The sequence below is a fragment of the Ornithorhynchus anatinus genome, chromosome X2 (assembly GCF_004115215.2).
Source record: "Ornithorhynchus anatinus isolate Pmale09 chromosome X2, mOrnAna1.pri.v4, whole genome shotgun sequence".
NCBI lineage: Eukaryota > Metazoa > Chordata > Mammalia > Monotremata > Ornithorhynchidae > Ornithorhynchus > Ornithorhynchus anatinus.
This window is the reverse complement of record NC_041750.1, coordinates 79344-96875: the sequence shown is the minus strand read 5'-3', so window position 1 is coordinate 96875 and position 17532 is coordinate 79344. Positions and strand designations below refer to the sequence as shown.

General features: G+C 63.4%; 2 protein-coding genes across 3 annotated transcripts; both read right to left on the bottom strand.

Moving 5' to 3' along the window:
• Nucleotides 1-1150: 1150 nt before the first annotated feature.
• Nucleotides 1151-8125, bottom strand: STMN4 (stathmin 4). Of its 2 annotated transcripts, XM_029053088.2 has the most exons (7): nucleotides 8051-8125; nucleotides 4724-4804; nucleotides 4195-4290; nucleotides 2640-2848; nucleotides 2071-2262; nucleotides 1724-1777; nucleotides 1341-1432 (listed from the first exon to the last, which is right to left on the bottom strand). In XM_029053088.2, exons 2-6 carry the CDS (start codon nucleotides 4734-4736, stop codon nucleotides 1757-1759), a joined length of 531 nt encoding a protein of 176 aa, XP_028908921.1. In that variant the 5' UTR covers nucleotides 4737-4804; nucleotides 8051-8125; the 3' UTR covers nucleotides 1341-1432; nucleotides 1724-1756. The 2 variants fall into 2 exon arrangements, with proteins under 2 accessions (XP_028908920.1, XP_028908921.1); XM_029053087.1 differs by lacking the exon at nucleotides 1724-1777 and having other exon boundaries at nucleotides 1151-1432.
• A 4203-nt stretch (nucleotides 8126-12328) lies between these two features.
• On the bottom strand, nucleotides 12329-17532 carry TRIM35 (tripartite motif containing 35). Its single transcript, XM_029053472.2, has 6 exons — nucleotides 16951-17532; nucleotides 14808-14903; nucleotides 14339-14569; nucleotides 13919-13941; nucleotides 13647-13765; nucleotides 12329-12997 (listed from the first exon to the last, which is right to left on the bottom strand). Exons 1-6 carry the CDS (start codon nucleotides 17440-17442, stop codon nucleotides 12426-12428), a joined length of 1533 nt encoding a protein of 510 aa, XP_028909305.1. The 5' UTR covers nucleotides 17443-17532; the 3' UTR covers nucleotides 12329-12425.

Here is a 17532-nt window from a genome sequence, read left to right as displayed (position 1 = left end):
ACAGTGGCTAGTTGATTATGGAAGAGGTAGAGAATTGGTCAAGTGGACTTCCTCCTCCAGCAGAGGGGAGAAAGGGAACTCATTCTCACAGGGAGGTAAACAGCTGGAAACCCCAGCGGGTCCAGAGGGGTTTGGCTAAACCCACGGACCGTATCCATGCAGAATAACAAGGGAGAATCAGGAACAGAGCAGGGAGAGTTGGGGATGGTCAGGGGAGAGTCAGGGGTGTTGAATGGTCAATACTGGGTCACCGGGGAAGAGTCGGGGATGAATGGAGGAGTCTGGGGTTTTGGAAGGTCCGTGCTGTGTCACTGGGGGGAGAGTCGGGGATGGAGAGAGGAGACTCTGGGGTGTGGGATGGTCCGTGCCGGGTCACTGGGGGAGAGTCAGAGATGGAGAGGGGAGAGGCGGAGGGTTGGATGATCTATCCCTAACTACGAGGGTGGGTGTCCATGTGGGCGAGCAGCCCACGGTTCCACCCAGCGTCCTGGCGCCACTGCTGGAGACAGAGTCCTGAGCAGGGAGATCCGGGTCCCTAACCCAGAGGGCCTTTCCCGAGGGCTCGTGGGATTGATGGCCCCATAGGCACGGATGGGCGAAGGGAGACAGCAGAGGCCAAAAAACGAGCCACAGACGTGGGTGAAACTCTCCTTTTGTAATGGCAAATGGACGATGCACATACACACACACACATACGCGTGGGCGGGTGGGCGGGCAGGTGTGGGGGCCAGCCCCGGGGCCGGTAGGTAGGACAGCCTCCAGCCCCACCCAGTTGAGGTTGGACCCAGGACCCCACACCCCAGGCAATTTCCACTGTTGCCCAGAGTCCCCTTCTCCCTCCCTCTGCCCCGTTCCCCCTTCCCCTCCAATCCCAAGACCCCGCAGAGATGGTGTGGTGGGCAGAGGAGCTTCACCCTGGGTGGGGTGCGGAGTGCCCCCTTCCTCTCTGGGGTCCCCTCCCCTTCCCCTCCGCCCTCCCCCCGCCCCCCCCTCCCGGCACACGGAGCCCCGCATCATGATGGCTCCTTCACAGCACAACTGAGACAACGCTCCCCCCACCCCCCTCACTGCACACTGACCACTGCACCGTGATGGGGCCTTCACAGCACAACGGAGCCAGCGCTGGCCCGGCCCCCCCGCCCCCGGCTCCCCCCCACCCCCACCCCCCTCACTGCACACTGAACACTGCACCATGATGGCTCCTTCACAGCACAACAGAGACAGCGCTGGCCCGGCTCGGCCCGGCCCCTCCGGTCCCCGGCCTGGCTGGGGCAGCCGCCGACGACGCCTCCCTCACTGCCGCCGCCGCCGCCGCCGCCGGCCCGGCCGGGACTGCCGGACCGTCCAAAGCTTCCGGCCGCGTCCGGGGCTCTTATCTGGACGCCTCTTCCTTCAGCTCCTTGTTTTTCCGCACCTCCTCCGCGCGCTTGTCCTGCAGACAGGAGTCGCCAGTCAGGGGAGGGGGGATGGCCGGCGGGGGCAGGGGAGCGGCGGGGGGGGGTCGCGGGGCAGGGGCCCGCAGTCAGGTCCTAGCTCTGCACTTAGCTGGCGGGGAGCGGGGCTGCCCTCCCTCTCCAAATACCCTGGGTGAGTTTGGGGGCCGGGGCCGCTAGGGCCTTCGAGGGCTGAGCAGGGGCCTGGCGGGGCCCGGCGGGGCCCGAGAGGGTCTCGGGGAGGCCTGGGCCGGGATGGGCCGGGACTTGGGCGGGGCCGGGCTGCTCACCATGGGACGAGGCCACCGACCCATTCCGGGGTGTCACCGAGCGGCTGGCGGCCCCTGGAAACGAAACAGAAGCTGGAGCTGGCGGGGCCGGGCCGGGCCGAGGAGAGGCAGGGAGGGAGGAAGAGGAGGAAGGAGGGTGGGAGGGAGAGGGTGTGGGGAGGGGGCAGCCCACGGGGCAGCTGGGGACACCGAGGGGTCAGCAGGTCACGGGTCCCTGGGAAAGTAGCCAGCCCCTTCCCCTCTCTTCTCCCCTGACCCGGCCCGCAGAGGGCAGAGGGCTGCCCCCTCCCCGGCTGCGGTTGCCCCTCGGCCCCCGCCCCCGCCCGGACCCGGGCCCGGGCCCGCACCTTCTCCTGCAGCCGCTCCAGCATGGCGGCCAGGTGGGCCTCGCGGTTCTCCTTGTTGGTCTCCATCCTGTGCGCCAGGCGCTGCTGGGCCGCGCGGATGAAGTTGTTGTTGTCTTCGATGGCCTTCTGCAACACTTCCCGCTCGTGCTCCCGCTTCCCGGCCAGCTGCTTCAGTAGCTCGGCCTCCTGGCCCTGGAGGAAGCGGGAGACGAGGGGGCTCAGCTGCCGACCGACTGAGGAGTCCCAGGACCCCCAGCCCCGACCTTCCGACCTCCACCCGGCTCAGGGGTGCCCCCAGGACATCTGGTCCAAATAGGAGGGCAGCTGGGGGCTGGGCCAGTCCGTCTCCTCAGAGCCCCCAGATTTAAGGGGGGTGGTCCCCCTGTCGAAAGGAATAGCCTCCTCCCTCCCCCACTGCCCGGAACCCGACTGAAGCCGAACTGGTTTCCATGGTCCCCCACTCTCCCCCTGGAACTCCCCCTCCCACCCACCCACGAGGCTCTGCCCCACAGCGCGCCCTTCCCTCGGGGACTTTCGTGCCCTTCGCTTAGGCCCCCACGGGCACGGACCTTTCTCCGCTCCTCGGCGGCCTCCAGCTTCTTCTGGATCTCCTCGAGGGAGGGGTCGCGGCGCCGGGGCACGGAGGCGTAGAACTCAGGGACCCCGTCGGCGGAGGGGGGCTTCAGGATGACCTCGAAGGACTCGCCCGACGCTCTTTTGTTCAGCTCGATGACCTCCATGTCCGGGATGACGCACCAGGCGAGATCCACGGTGTCCGCTGCCGGGTGGGGGCGAAGGTCAGTAGGAGAACCTCTCCCCCCCGGCCCCGCCCAGCGGCCCACCGCCTCGGGAAGGAGACCCCTCTCTCCCCAGCACGGTCCCGCCCAGGCGTCTGGCAGGTTGGGAGGACCCAGAGAGACCCCTGTGAAGGTTGGAGTTTCGATTTTTGTGTGCAGAGCACCGTACTCGGTGCTTGGGGGAGTAAACTACGACAGGGTTGGTAGACACGTTCCCTGACCCCACTGAGCTTCTAGTCTAGAGGGCCTGAGTCTCAGAAACTCCTGGCCCTCGGAGGACAACTACCCCCAACCCCGATCTTCTCCCCACCCTCCCCAGCTCTCAGTCCTGGCTCCTCCCTCACCGTCCGGCCCGCCTCCCACCCCTCGCTCACAACTCCCCCCCTTCAAAATTTCCTAAAAGTCAGACACCTCCTCTCGGAGACCTTCCCGGTTCTCCCTCTCCTTCCTCAACTACCCTCAGCCCCCTGGACGGCTTCTTCTGCTTGCATCCAACTGGCCCTTCTCTCTGAACTGGGCTCGGTTTGCCAAATCGGGGGCGCCGCCTCTCCGATTAGACTGCGGGCTCCTCGCCGACACTTTGGGTGCCCCCAACCTCCCAGAAACTCGCCCCTCACCCCCACCCAGCAGGCGCCCGCCAAGCGCCCTGCATCCAACAGACTCCCAACGCACAGCGGCGGCAGTCCACGCTGGGGTGTCCCCTCCGGGCTCCAGGCCCCGGCCTCGGGGGAGCAGGGGATTTCCCTCTAAGGGCGCCGGGCTGGGAAGGAGGGAGGGTGGGCGGGAGGGAGGAAGAGAGGAAGGGAGAGAGAGAGGAGGGATGAAGGGAAGGAGGGAGGGAGGGAGGGAGGGAGAGAGGGAGGGAGGAAGGGAGAGAGAGGGAGGAGGGATGAAGGGAGGGAAGGGAGGAGGGATGAAGGGAGGGAAGGAAGGAGGGAAGGAGGGAGGGAGGGAAAGAGGGAGAAAGAGAGGGAGGGAGAGAGAGGTAGGAGAGAGGGAGAGAGGGAGGGAGGAGGAGAGGAAGGGAGAGAGAGGGAGGAGGGATGAAGGGAGGGAAGGAGGGAGGGAGAGAGGTAGGAGGGAGGGAAAGAGGGAGAAAGAGAGGGAGGAAAAGAGGAAGGGAGAGAGAGGGAGGAGGGATGAAGGGAGGGAGGGAAGGAGGGAAGGAGAGATGGAGGAGAGAGGAGGAAAGTGAGGGAAAGAGGGAAGGAGGGAGGGGTAGAGAGAGGGAGGGACAAAGGAAAGAAGGGAGGGAGGAAAAGAGGGGAGGAGGGGGGAGGGAGGAAAAGAGGGGAGGACGGGGGAGGGAGAGAGGAAGCCTGTTTACCTTCCTGTTTGTAGGCGGCCTTGCTGAGCGGGTCGGCGAGGAAACAGGAACAGAAGAGAGACACCAGGGGGAGCTCTTTCATCTTCTCCTTGTAAGCTGCAAAGCCCCCCGCCCCGGCCCAGAGGGGTCAGGACAGTCGGCAGCGCGGGGGATGGGAGATGGGCCTGGGCCTGCGCCTGGGCCTGGCCCTGGGGGGCAGGGGAAGGGAAAGGGCCGGGGGTGGTGTGGGAGCCGTGGGTCTGGCCGACGGGGTGCTATCCAGCCAGCTTCCCCGGCGTTTCTCCTCCCTCTCTACACCCAAATGGCCCAGCCCGAGGCTACCTCTCGCATGGACCCGCCCCCACGTTTCTGTCTCGTTCTCGGGCCCGGGGAGAATCGGTTCAGTCCCTCCCAAAGAGCTCCCGGGCCAAGGGTCCCTCCCCCAGCCGCGAGGCGGGCCCGGGAGGAAGGACTCCTGGGTCCTCTCCTTGAACCTTGACCCCACAAGGATCCTTCCCGTCCCCGCTTGGGGTTGTATGTAGCCACTTACCTGCGAGAGTCATTTTTATCACTTTTTGGGGGTGGGGTGGCCAAGAGTCTTGGAGCACAGGGAACTGGAGATCGCGCCCACCTGAGGAGAGAGGACTAGGTTGGCCTTGGGAGGGAGGATCCTTCGGGCAGCCTCGTGGGAGGTCGTGGAGGGCGGGGCATGTTTGCAGCCGGCAGCTCTATGCCGGTCACCCCCGCCCTTTCCATCTCCCGTTATCAGCGACCCCACCCCAGTTGACTCTTTGCCCCTCCCGAGGGCTCCTCCTGACTCACACCCTCGGCAGAAGAGACCCTGCTCAGACCCGCAGGCGAGGACGACGAGGGCGTCCCCGAACCCCCTGACTTTCGGCGTCTCCCTTTGGCTACTCAGAAAGCGGGGGGTCAAGGGATGGAACAGGGTTAGGGACAGTCAGGTGACTGGCGGGGTTAGGGGTAGGGGCAGTCTTAGCGGGCGGTGGATGATCTATCAATCGGTCGTGGGCATTTATTGAGCGTTTACTATGTACAAGCAGTGTGGCTCAGGGGAAAGAGCACGGGCTTTGGAGTCAGAGGTCATGGGTTCGAATCCCGGCTCAGCCACTTGTCAGCTGTGTGACTTTGGGCAAGTCACTTAACTTCTCGGTGCCTCAGCTACCTCATCTGTAAAAGGGGGATTAAGACTGTGAGCCCCACGTGGGACAACCCGATTCCCCTGTGTCTACCCCAGCGCTTAGAACAGTGCTCGGCACATAGTAAGCGCTTAACAAATACCAACGTCATTATTATTATTATTACAATGTCCTAAGCGCTTGGGAGAGTACAATACAGCAGAATTGGTGGATGACGGTCCAGGGCAGTCAAACCATCGATCAGTCCGTGGTATTGAGAGCCTCGTGGGTGGCTGACCGAGCCCAACTTCCCAGTGGTGCTTTGACCCCACATCCCTCCCGATGGGGTCGGGGTCCCCATCCCTCAAGCCGAGTCCCCTCGGGCAGGGGGATGCGGCCGCCCTGCCATCCGCGCATGCGCAGGCCGCCTCTGCTCGGCCGGGCGGTGGGGAGCGAGGGAGCGCGCGCTCCCAGCCGCGGCCACGGGGGGGCGCGTCAGCAGCAGCGGCAGCCGCCGGAGCAGCCGCCGGAGCAGCCGCCGGAGCAGCCGCAGCCGCCGCCGAAGCCGCGGGACCCCGAGCGGGAGCCCCCTGGGCCGCAACCCCTCCAATGGCGAGCTGAGCCCCCGGGGGCCCGAGGAGGACCCGGAGAAGCCACACAGAGGTCCCAGCTTGCGGGAGAGAGAGGGAGGGGCTCGGCCGGGGGAGGAGGGGGAGAGGCTATGCCGGTGACCGGTGGCCAGGAGTCCGGGGCGAGCTGGGAAAAGGTCCCCCTGGTTAAGGGCGCCTCGCTCGGGCGGTATCTCTCTCTCCATCCCTCTAACTGCGTGTTGGTCTCTGTGTCTCGCTGCCTCTGGATCTCTCTGTCTGTCTCCCTCCATCTTTGCCTTTCGGTATTTATCTCCATCCGTTTCCTTTGTGTCTCCCTCTAGCTTTGTCTCTACCCGGCTAGTTCTCCGCAGCTCTGAGCCTCGGCGTTTTCTCTGCTTTTTCCGTTTTTTTTTCCTGTTGATCTCTCTCACTCACTCTCTCTCTCCTCATCTCTCCTGACTTTTCTCTGTTTCTATTTCTCTTTGGAACCGTGTACCTCCCCCTTCTCTCTGTCATGTCGCCTCTCTATCTTCCCCCTACCTTTGTCTTGCGCCGAGTCTCCTCCTCCCCGATTCCCTGACTAAGCCAGTATTTCTCTCCCTCTGCTCCTCTCCCCGTTCCTTTCCATTCCTTCCCTTTGCCCTTCCTCCCTTTGCCCTCCCTCCTTCGCTTTTCCTTCCCTCCCTTTTCCCTCCCTCCCTCCTTCCCTTCACCCCCTGCATCCCTCCCTCCCTCCTTTCTTTCCTCCCTCCCTCTTTCCCTTGGTCCCTGACTCCCTCCCTACATCCTCCCCAGAGACTATCCTGACGGGGCGCCCTGCTGACCACATGGCCAGAGTGCTGGAATGGGGCGGAGTCCAGCCCAGCCCTATCCTGCCTTGCCCTGCCCTTCTTCTCAGACCTGAGTTCGGGGTCTAGAGTGGGATGGGGGAAATTTCGGGGAGGGTCTTCACCTTCTTAAGCTGTTGGAAGTCAGACAGGCCCCTTGCTGGACAGCTCCTCTTGGGATCGGGCGGGGCAAGGGGGATCTAGACTGGGGCAAGGGGGTCGGGCCGGGGGGAGAAACTCGGTGGGGAAGAGCGGGGTGAGAGGCTTTGGGATGCGGTGTAGGGCAAGAGATAAGGATGAAGCCACTTGGACAGCGGGGAAAGCGCGGGGACTGGGAGATTTAACTCGGGAGGGACGGGGGCGGTGGGGCGGTCGCAGGTGTGAAGTCGGGAGCCTGGCCGAACTGGGCGCTGAGGGGGGCGGGGGTTTGGAGGGGACGGATTCTTGAGCATGAGATCAGGAGAGAAAAATAAGGCTTTGCATTGGGTTCAGCTCGGCCCCTCTCCCCGCTCCCCTCCAGCCCCCGTTCGCCACGCTCTTGGCTAGACCAGAATCCACGGGGGCCGGGGACACACAAAGGCAGAAGCACGTGTGTCCGTGGCGCCCCCAACTCGGCCAGGAGGGGCCTGAGGGGCCGGGGCGAGCCCAGAGCCCACGGGCGACCAGAGCGCTGCCGGACCGGGTGGGGCGGGGCGCGATCTGGGGGACGACGAACGGGACAGCTCCGAGATGGGGAGGGGAGAGCTGAGGGGCAGATATCTTCTCCCTCGACCGACGCCAGCCCAGCTCCTAGGCCCCGCCCAGACCCCCGCCCTAGCCCTATCCTAGCCCTAGCCCCTACTCCAGCCCCAAACTCTAGTTTTAGGCACCGATTTTAGCCATCAACCCAATGTCAATCCCCAGCCCAGCCCTAGCCCCCATCCCCATCCTTATCCCCAGCTCTAGCCCCCATCCCCATCCTTATCCCCAGCTCTAGCCCCCATCCCCATCCTTATCCCCAGCTCTAGCCCCCATCCCCGTCCTTATTCCCACCCCTAACCCCCAGCCCCGTCCCCAGCCCCAGCACCCATCCCCACCCTTATCCCCAGCCCAGTTGTAGCCCCAACCCCCAGCCCAGACTTAACCCGCATCCCCACCTCAACCCTAGCCCCCATCCCCTGCTCAGCCCCATCCCCGTCTCCCTCCCCAGCCCATCCCTAGCCCCCACCCCCAGCCCTAGACCCCCTCGCCACCCCGAGCCCCACCTCCCCAGCCCCCCAACCTCTCCAGCCCCCCAGCCCGACCCCGCCAGCCGTCCGGGAGATGGGTGGGTGTTTCCACTCACCCGACACGGCGAGCGAGGACCTGTGGCCAATGTGTCGCTGGGTGACTGGGGTCTGGAGCTTCTCTCAGCATCAGCCCCGCCGGCTGTGACATGACATCACCGCCAAGAGCTGCCATTGGCCGCCGCGGTTGGCTGCCATTGGCCGCCATCTCCGGAGGAGCCGGGATAACCCGGGGGCGGGGGGCTGGGGGGTCTGATGTCACCCAAAGAGCCTATTTTAGGGGCTCGCTAGGCGGTGGGGTTGGGGGGAGCTCTATCCTGGGGCCCTAACTGGAAGGGCAGATTGAGGGATGGGGGCGGTGGTCGGTGAGGGGGAAGGTAGGGTGGGTCCCCTGCCCACATCCTCCCCCCCACCCCTAGCCCCGCGGGGAGGGGAGTGGCTGGGCGTGGGAGCTGCGGTGGGGGGTGATGGGGATCTCCTCTCCCACCTCTGTCCTGCCGCCTTTAAGGCACATCGGGACGTAGAAGAAGGAAAGTGGTCGCCCTCATCCTAGTCGGAGGCCTGGCCTTGGGGAGGGGGACACGCGGATCTGGTCTGGTCACATCTCTCGTAGCAACCAGTTCTGATCAGGGAACTGGAAACTGCCCCGGCCCCTCTCCGGCCCTGGGCCCGCCCTCTCCCAAGCGGGCTTCTACCCTGCCCTGTTCCTGTCCTGCACTGTCCCCATCTTCTTTGCCCGTTCGCTCCCCTAGACCCCTTCCTAGCTGGCCCGTTAGTCAACTGAGAGATGCAGGACGGAAAAGGACTCGGGCACGGACACTCCCCCTCCCGCTCTCCCCGTCCCGCGTGAAAGTCTGCCTGGCCCTGGGCTGTGACCATTGAGGGCGGACACACCTGTGGCCTTCGAGGGGTTAATCGGCTGCCGCTTTTCCCCTCTTCCACTCTGGGAAGGGGAACTGGCTTGTGATTGGAGGGTGATGACATCATGCCCATCAGCGGAAACCAATGGGAGCTCGCCCTGCCACTGAGGGAAGCTTTTCCCCTGCCACCATAAATCAAGAGCCTCTAAGGCCGCTCAGACCTGTCAGAGAAGGCTCCAGCTTCTCCCGGCTGTCTTCCCTCCTTCTCCTCCTACGTTCTCCCCAAACCAAACACCATTCTCCCATCTCCCCCTCCTCCTCTTCTGACGACTTGCTCTCCCCTTCCCACGCCCCTGCCACAGGTCTCCCCTGTATCCCCCTGTCTCCTCCACCCCCGGTTTCCCCCTCCTCTCCCTCATCTCCCCTCCTCTCTCCCTCCGCTCCCTCTCTTATCCTCCCTTTCTCCTCCATCTTCCCCTCCACTCTCCCCTCTTCCCCTCCAGTCTCCCCACCTTCCCCTTCACCCCATCTCCCCACTCTCTACCGGGTGAATGTTGGCCCCCGTAGACCCGTGACGGTCAATGAGGTTGTCCTCCCGCAAACACAGGGTGACAGAGAAGTGGGTTCAGTGGAAAAGGAACTTGGAAGTGTGGGGCAGAAGGCCCGTAACTGATTAGGGGAACATTCCAAAAACCGTCTTCGACGATGTAATGGGGAAGGGATAGATGGGACTCCTAGGGAGTTATTGGGATGAAAAAGGAGACCTCATGGACTATTGAAAGGACTCTTTTTAAATCAGACTGATACCAGTACAGGGCACACAGGATGCCTTGCTCCCAGAAGTCAGGAAAAGACTCATTGGATGCACATTTATAGCTGTCTTAGACCCATGGGCTTCAGGGAGTTTCTAAAGAGAGCGGAGATTCAGTCGGTCCGTCGTATGTACTGAGTGTCTACTATGTGCAGAGCACTGAATTGAGCCCTTGGGAGAGGACTGTAGAGTTAGGCATGATCCCTGATCTCAAGGAGCTTTCAGTCTAACAGAGGAAAGCGACACTAAAATACATTACAGGTAGGGTGAAACAAAATAATTTAAAGTTCTGTATCTAAGTGCTAGGGGTATGTTGTAGGGAGAGGTTTGGGGATGATCACCCAAGTGCTTGGAGGACTCTGAAACGGCAGTAGGGGGCAGGGAGGGAGAGGGAGTGTCTGAGTCCCCTCAAGTTTTGCTGACAGAAGGAACCAGAGAAGCTGGAAGTCATCCAGAAGAACACCAGGCCCAGGAAGTAAGAGGGGGCCCTAGGGTAAGATCAGTCTTATTAACCGTCACCTGACCTCGGGCTGGGTGATTTATGCTATTATCTGTTCAAGAAGTGAATATTGTTTACTGTGTGCACTACAGGGTAAAGCCAGTTTATTAAAGCTCATGTGGGTGTGAGGGGGCAGTCTCTGGACAGTGGCAGAAAGGCTGGTGGGGGAGAGGTCCGCTCCTGAGGAAAAGGGGAGGAGGGCAGAAGCAGCCCTAGAAGCAGGGTGGGGTGGGCTGGTCGAACCCCAAACAATCCCCTGGCCTTCTGGGGCATCTGGCCAAAAACCAAGGTGATGATGGCAGCTCTGGGTAGGTGGGGTGGGGTGGGGGTGACTGAGAGAAGTTCTATGGAACACGCCCTGTCTGGGAAGAGGAAACTCAGAGGATTTTTGGGCACTGGGGGATCCCCAAAACATCACAAAACCCATTACTTGGGGGAGATCATGCTACTGCCTTTAATAATAATTATGGTACTTGTTAAGCGATTACTATGTGCCAAACACTGTACTAAGTGCTGGGGTAGAAACAAGATAATCAGGGTGGACACAGCCCTTGTCCTACATGGGGCTCGCAGTCTAAATAGGACTCCATTCACTCATTCAGGAGCTCATCTGCTCCCATTGCTTCAGATATCCTCCTTAAGTGTGTGATCCCCAAATCTGCCTCTTCAGCCCTGACCTCAGTCTCAGATTGCCTTCTGCCTCTGTGACATCTCCACGTGGATGTTCCCACTGGCAGTTGGAACTCAACATGGCTAATACTTAACTCCTCATCTTCCCTCCTAATTCCCCTCCTCCTAACTTTGCCATTTCTATAGTCAGTCCCCACCAACTTCCCAATCCCAGAACCACCACGTTGGTGTGGCCTTTGGCTCCTTGTTGCCTTTCAGCCCTCACTCGGGAGGACATTGAAGGTTTGGAATAATTTCTGGGAGCATGGGCGTTGATGAGGTAAAACTCTAGTGTTGTTAAGCCGAAGACACAACAGGTCAGTGAATTTGACGTGGTAGAAGTCAACCTGGTGCCTGGATTTCTGCCTTCTGCTTTGGGCTGCACATTTATGAGAGTGGAGGAAGCCAACGAGGGGTGTATGATCCCGGGAAGGTGGTTGGTGGTGTGAGATCAGTAGAGGGGAAGAGGGAGTTGAGTTTATTGCAAAGAACAGTGTTGAGGGTCTGGACATTAGCATCAAGGTGAGGGTAGGGAGGGGTAGGGGTTTATGGTTTGGGATAAACAGAGAAGATTTAGGCTTTAAAAGTCTCTGTTGGGACAGAGGGCAGTTTTGGGGGTGAAGTTTCTGGCTCTCCCTAGTGCCCAGTAGAGAGAGAGAGAGAGCGAGAGAGAGAGAGGAAGTGTGGGTGTGGGTGTGTGTATGTGTGTGTGTTTTCTTCTCATTTTGGCCCAAAGGTTGGGCAATTGGCTAACACGGATGTGAGTGGTGAAGGCCCAGCGGGGCCTGGCAGGTCTCTCAGTTTTTTAGTTCAGGAGCAGCAGGTCCAGGCTCTACCCTGCAGGATGGGCCAAGCAGCAGCAAGTCCTTGCCTGCCTGCATGCGGTCCTTCCCCCTGCCGGCGGCCACAACAGCCTCCCCAGCCTCAGGCAGGCCCAGCATCTTTCTGCCCAGATCCCAGTGATGTCCGCCCACTGGGGTCTCCACTCCCAGCACCAATGATGGGGCTGGGCTGCCCCCGCCCTGCCCATGCCAGGGAGTCTGGCACAGAGTTGGGGGAGCAGTTGCAGGACCCCCAGAAGCCAGTGTGGGTAGAAGCAAGCCAAGATGGAGGGATTTGGATTACCCAAGGAGTGGGGGGGCGTGGCTGCACTAGAACACCGGGGCCTGGCTGACCTTTGGCGATTTTCTGCACACAGCAAGCAGGGAGTCCAGATCCAGACCGGCCTGGCTGCTGAAGGATAGGTAGGGAGAGGGTCCCAGCCTGCAGGGCCATGGCTGCACTGGGCCGACTAGATCTCCCCCTCAATCCCAGCGTGGGGATCAAGGCCGGGAGCCAGGGATATGGATGCCACGGCCCTCCCCTCCTGGGTCACGGCCGCTCCAGTGGCCAGTTCGGGGCAGGGGTCGCTGTTGGAACTCAGGGTCAGGCAAGGTAGCATCCTTCCAGGGACCCACTCCCCTTCCCTCCCCAACGATAAGAACAGACGCTGTGCCCGGCAAGAGCAGAAAGAGATTTTATTGGTCAACCCCCTCCCCCAGCCCGAAGTGGCGGCGGCCCGGGCCGGGGAGCCCCCTACCAGTCCCCGCTGGCCATCAGGCCTCCAGCTCCTCCCTGACCTGGATGCGCAGAGGGCAGAGGCGCAGTGGCTCAGGGGCGGTGAGGGCACAGGTGCCGCCTAGGTAGAAGTAGGGCCGGACGGGCCCGAAGCTGGCATGGAAGGTATAAAGGTGGCGGCGACGCTCGGCGTCGTAGAAGGACAGCTCCCCGTCCTCGCACTCCAGCTCCACGCGCAGGCGGCGAGGGAGCTGCAGGCACAGCGGCGAGGCGGCCGCTGGCTCCGATGCCACCAGCTGGTCTCCCTCCAGGCCTCGGGCCCGCGCCACAAACCAGAAGCCGGCGCGGGCGTCGTGGGCGGTGCTCTGCAGGGGTCTGGCTCCTGGAAGGGCCCGTGTCACACCCACCCGCCAACTGGGCAGGGTGCCCACCTCCACTTCCCAGGTGTGGGCACCATGCGCAAGGACACGGGAGCCTAGCAGGCAGGGGGCGGAGGAGAAGCGTTCCGGGTTCTCGACGGGTACGCGATAGCCCTGGTTGGTGACGGCGGTGAGGCTGTCGGACACGGAGAGCCAGCCGCCGGCCGTGTTGGGGTCGAAGCTGAAGGGGACTGGGGGTAGGAGAGAAGGGAGAGGCCCACGGCCCAGTCAGCCCGCCTCTCCCGGGGCAGTGGGGACAGAAAGGGGCAGTACTTCACTCCCCGACCCTCCATGTCAGCTTTTTCTTTTTTTTAATTTTATATGTGTTAAGCATTTCTCTGTACCGGGCACTGTCCTTAAGCGCTGGGGTTAGAGACAAAGAAATCGGCTCGGACACAGGCCATGTTCCACATGGGACTCATAGTCTTAAACCTCATTTTACAGATGAAGTAACTGAGGCACAGAGAAGTGAAGTGACTTGCACAAGGTCATACAGCAGACTAGCGGTGGAACCGGGTTTAGAACCCAGCTCCTTCTGACTCCCAAGCCTGTGCTCTATCCCCTAAGCCAAGCTGCCCCCAGCAGTCAGCAAGGCTGGGACCACTCTGGGGCTGAGGGCAGGGGAGAGGGGCAGTTCTGTGGCTAGATTAGCGAGTGGGGTGAGTTGTTACCCTCCCCTTATCATTTTCTTCTCGGGGCCAGGACATCCCCTTTTTCCCATCCCCTCTCAATCCCTGAAGAATCCTCGCTGGGCTGTGGGGTGGAGGGACCGGACGGGAGTAGGGGACATGGTCTCCAGCTCCCTCTCTCCCACCCGGTCGTCACCCTGTCCCCCCTTACCTGCTTCCACGATGTTCAGCATCTTCTTCCAGACACGGAATTGCAGTGAGTCCAGGGCTTGACTGAGGTCAATGAGCAAGCCCGACTGGACTGGTTCGGGCTCCGCAGTGCAGGTGAGCCTGGGGGCCAGGGGTAGCCAGTCTCAGGAACCACGTCGGATGCCAGGTGCTTGGGGACCCAGGGCCCCACAAGGAAAGGGACCCCCGCACCTACCCCCATCCTGGGGGCCCCAAGCAAGCACTCCCACCCCCATCCTGGCGATCATTACCCACCTGCGCTTGCGGCTCTTGTGTTTCTGAAAAGAGAGAAAACACAGGTGGCCGGAATGGCCTCCGGCTCCTGTCCATTACCCTTCCTGGCCCTGTCTTCCACCCCCGAAGACCCGGGCCTGGGATGGGGGTGGCCTGGGCCTGGCCATTACTCTCCCTTCACCCCAACCCCCAGCCCGGGAGTGGGTTGGGAGGGGGCTTGAGGATGGGCTGGGAGTAGGAGTTCTCCACTGTTTCTGGGATCTGAAGGTTTACAGAGTTCACTGACCCCCAGTCTGTGGGGACTCTGGGAGGGCCAGGGCCAGCGCCAGAAAGTGTGTGTGGGGGTGGAGGGTGGGGGAGGGAAGGATCCAGATTCAGCCAGGGGCTCCTCACCCTGCCAGTCCAGATACCCACTCCAACAGACGGACCCCGGCCCTGTACCATGAGGAACGAGACGTCATCTTCCTCCATCTCTGCCTGTAGCCGCCTGATCTCCAGGGCCACGGTCTCGGCCTCCTCCTCCAGCTGTTTGATCTTCTCCTCCGCCTGGTGCAGTTTCTGGGCCTTCTCTTCCGCCACAGCAGCCAGCGCCGCCTGCTCCTCCAGCCGCAGGAATTCCCGCAGCTTCTCAAACTCCTGCCGGATCCGGTCCTCCAGCCAGGCCGCCTCCACCTGGGGGCCGGGCCGGGCCAGGCCAGGGTCAGGGTATCGCGGGGCGGGAGAGGGGCAGGGGATGAGGGGGCCGGGGCCGAGGGCATCGGGAGGGTGGGGGCACAGGGGCGAGGTGTGGGTGAGGCGGGGATAATGGCCGGGGGCCAGATTTTCCTCCTTGGGGCCGCTGCCCCCTCCTCAGACCAAGAGGTGACCGTGAGGCCAGCCGGCCCTCCCGCCCCAACTCCCTGACCCTGACCTGGTTGTGCTTGACGATGGACTCGTAGGAGCGCCGGACGGTCCGGAACGCTTTGACCTTCTCCCTCAGGCAGTGCTCCATGTTCCGGCACTTGGCCTGGAGTGGGGTGGAGGAAGCGACATCAGGACACTGGACGTTGGGGAGGTGGGGGAGGGGATCCCCAGGGAGGGACTTCAGGGGACACCCAGCCATCTCTGTCCGGGGCCTCGAAGTCCCCTCCGCCGCTCCCCTCGGCCATCAGAAGATCCGGTCCCGCTATCTTCTCGGCCCCTCCTGCCCCCTGGTCAAGGTGGGTTGGGGGCGGGTCAGAGAAAGTAGCGTAGCTTAGCGGAAAGAGTACGGGCTTGGGAATCAGAGGACGTGGGTTCTAATCCCTCCCGGCCACTTCTCTGCTGTGTGACCTTGGGCAAGCCGCTTAATTTATCTCTTACCTCCCCTGTAAAATGGGGATTAAAACTGTGAGCCCCCCGTGGGACGACCTGACCACCTTATATCTGCCCCAGCGCTTAGAACAGTGCTCGGCACATAGTAAGCGCTTAACAGATGCCATAATCGTAATAATAATTGTTATTATTATTAGAGAGGCAAAAAGGAAGGCCGGCCAGGCCCAGGAGAGACCCAGCCCAGACACGTGTGTGTCGGCGTGGGCGCACCAGCTGTCTCTCCGAAGGGGGGTGGGCCCGGAAGGAGAAGCGGGCAGAGGAACCCAGGCAGCCCCTCCCCTGCCCCCGCCTCTTCTGCGGCCTTCTCGGCTACTTCCCCTGCAGATGCAGCAGCAGCTGCTGCTGCCGGGCCTGTGGCCGGGAGGAAGCTCTTGTGCAGCCTCTCGGCCCGACCCAGTTCGCAGGCTCGTTCCCACCCGGCGGGGGCGGGGGGGGGGGGGTACTTCTAGAGAACCAGCAAAGAGCAGGACCGAAGCTGGGCAGAGGCCGGACAGAGGCGGCCGCGGGTGCTGCTTCCCCCCCCCCCCCCAAATACGGCCAACACCGCCTCGCCCCCCCCCCCCCACCCCCCAGCGACTCGCCTGAAGGTGGGAATCCAGATACCCCGGCAGCCGTTGATGGGGACCCTCCAACCTGGGACCACGTGGCCAGATCGTGCCACGAACACCCCCTCCCCTTTCTCTGGAGCCCCTGGGACCCCGGGCACCAGGCCCAGCACAAACCCCGCCTCCATCCAGCCCCGAGAGCGGCCCGCCCCAGCCTCCTCCCGTTGGCCGCCCTCAGAGCCGGCTGAAACTTGCCCCCGACCCTCACACACTCGCGCGGCTCTCACGTGTTCACCGCGTATGCAGGCGTGCGTACACACCCCGGGGAGACGAGACGAGACGAGTTCGGGCCTAGGAGGAGACGCCCCTCTGCCTTCAGGCCCTTCCCCACTTCCTGCCAACTGGCGGCATCGCGAACGGCCCCCTGACTCCTGCGGAGCCCCGGCCCTGCGGCTCTGGCTTCCTATCAGAGAGCGGTGACCCCGGGCAACCGGGGGCCCAGGACGTGGCAACTGTGTCTTCCCCCTCCGGCCCAGCCCCGAGAGCAGCGGAACCAGGATCCGGGCCCCCGCGGGCCAGGGGAGGGCAGGCTGGCGAGGAAGGGTTCCGGCGGCTGCCAATCCCTTCTTTGGGCAGCTCCCTGGCCCGGCCCGCTCCCGCTTCTCGAGCTCACTCTGTCCTGCCTCTGCAGGGAGCAGCCTGGCACCGGCTCGCTCGCCCACAGGCTGTCGAGGGAGCGCCGAGGTGGGGAGCGGAAACTTGGGGCCGTGCCCCTCGCCCGGCCCAACACCCTGTGCCCCAGGGGAGAGGCGGGGATGGAAGAGAAGGGCGGGGCTGAAGATGAGCCGGGTCCAGGCCTGACTCTCCGGGGACACAGCCAGACTGTCCCGTCGCTCCCTCCCCCGGCCCCGCCCTGGGCCTGAGGTTGCGGACGTCCTGGATGGGGCCTTGGCTCGGGAGGCCTGGTCAGTGCCACCTCCCTCAGTGCTGGGCCCCCCGGCCACGTTGCCTCTCGGACAACTCCCTCCCCCGCTCCCCGGCCCCCGGAAGCCCCTTCCCTTCTTCCGCCGGTGCCCCTCTCGGCCTGGCACCCAGCTCCGGCTGGCTCCCTTCCCCGGGGTCCCCGGGGTCCCCGGGGTCCCCGGCTCCCCTCACCCGGTAGTCTCTGGCCGTGCCCTCCACGGGCTGCAGGCGGTGTCCCCGGTGCTTCGGATCCCCCTGGCAGGCGCAGCACAGCAGCTCCTTGTCGTCCAGGCAGAAGACGCTGAGCGGCGCTCGGTGCAGGCGGCAGAGGCCGGAGTGGCGGCGGGTCCCGGTGCCGCTCCCGGTCCCGGTCCCGGTCCCGCCCCCGGCCCGCCGCGCCCCCTCCGCCTCCTGGCTCAGCAACTTGTCCACCAGGTTGTTGAGCGTGTGGTTGGGGCGCAGGCCGGCGGGGGAGGCGCGCTCCTTGCACACGGGGCAGGCGGGAGGCCCCCGCAGCGCCCAGCAGCGGCTCACGCAACCGCGGCAGAAGTTGTGACCGCAGCGCAGGGTCACGGCGTCCCGGAACGGGTCGTAGCAGATGGCACAGAGCAGCTCCTCCTTCAAGGCGGCCGAGGCGGCCGGCGAGGGGCAGGACGTGGCGGGGGAGCCGGGCTCCGCGTCCATCCCTACTTCCCTCCGGCTTGGTCCGGCCCGGTGCTGGCCGACTCCGGGCCCCAGCCGGTTCGGCGGTGACTCACGACCGGCGGCTCGTCC

Coding starts and splice junctions, on each gene's coding strand:
- STMN4 (XM_029053087.1), bottom strand. Junction 2,263..2,639: donor CCGCCGAGGAGCGGAGAAAG/GTCCGTGCCCGT, acceptor CGCTTCCTCCAG/GGCCAGGAGGCCGAGCTACT. Junction 1,433..2,070: donor TGGAGCGGCTGCAGGAGAAG/GTGCGGGCCCGG, acceptor TCCTGTCTGCAG/GACAAGCGCGCGGAGGAGGT.
- TRIM35 (XM_029053472.2), bottom strand. CDS start 17,442: ATGGACGCGGAGCCCGGCTCCCCCGCCACGTCCTGCCCCTCGCCGGCC. Junction 14,904..16,950: donor GCACGGCCAGAGACTACCGG/GTGAGGGGAGCC, acceptor ACCCCACTCCAG/GCCAAGTGCCGGAACATGGA. Junction 13,766..13,918: donor CACAAGAGCCGCAAGCGCAG/GTGGGTAATGAT, acceptor CCTGGCCCCCAG/GCTCACCTGCACTGCGGAGC.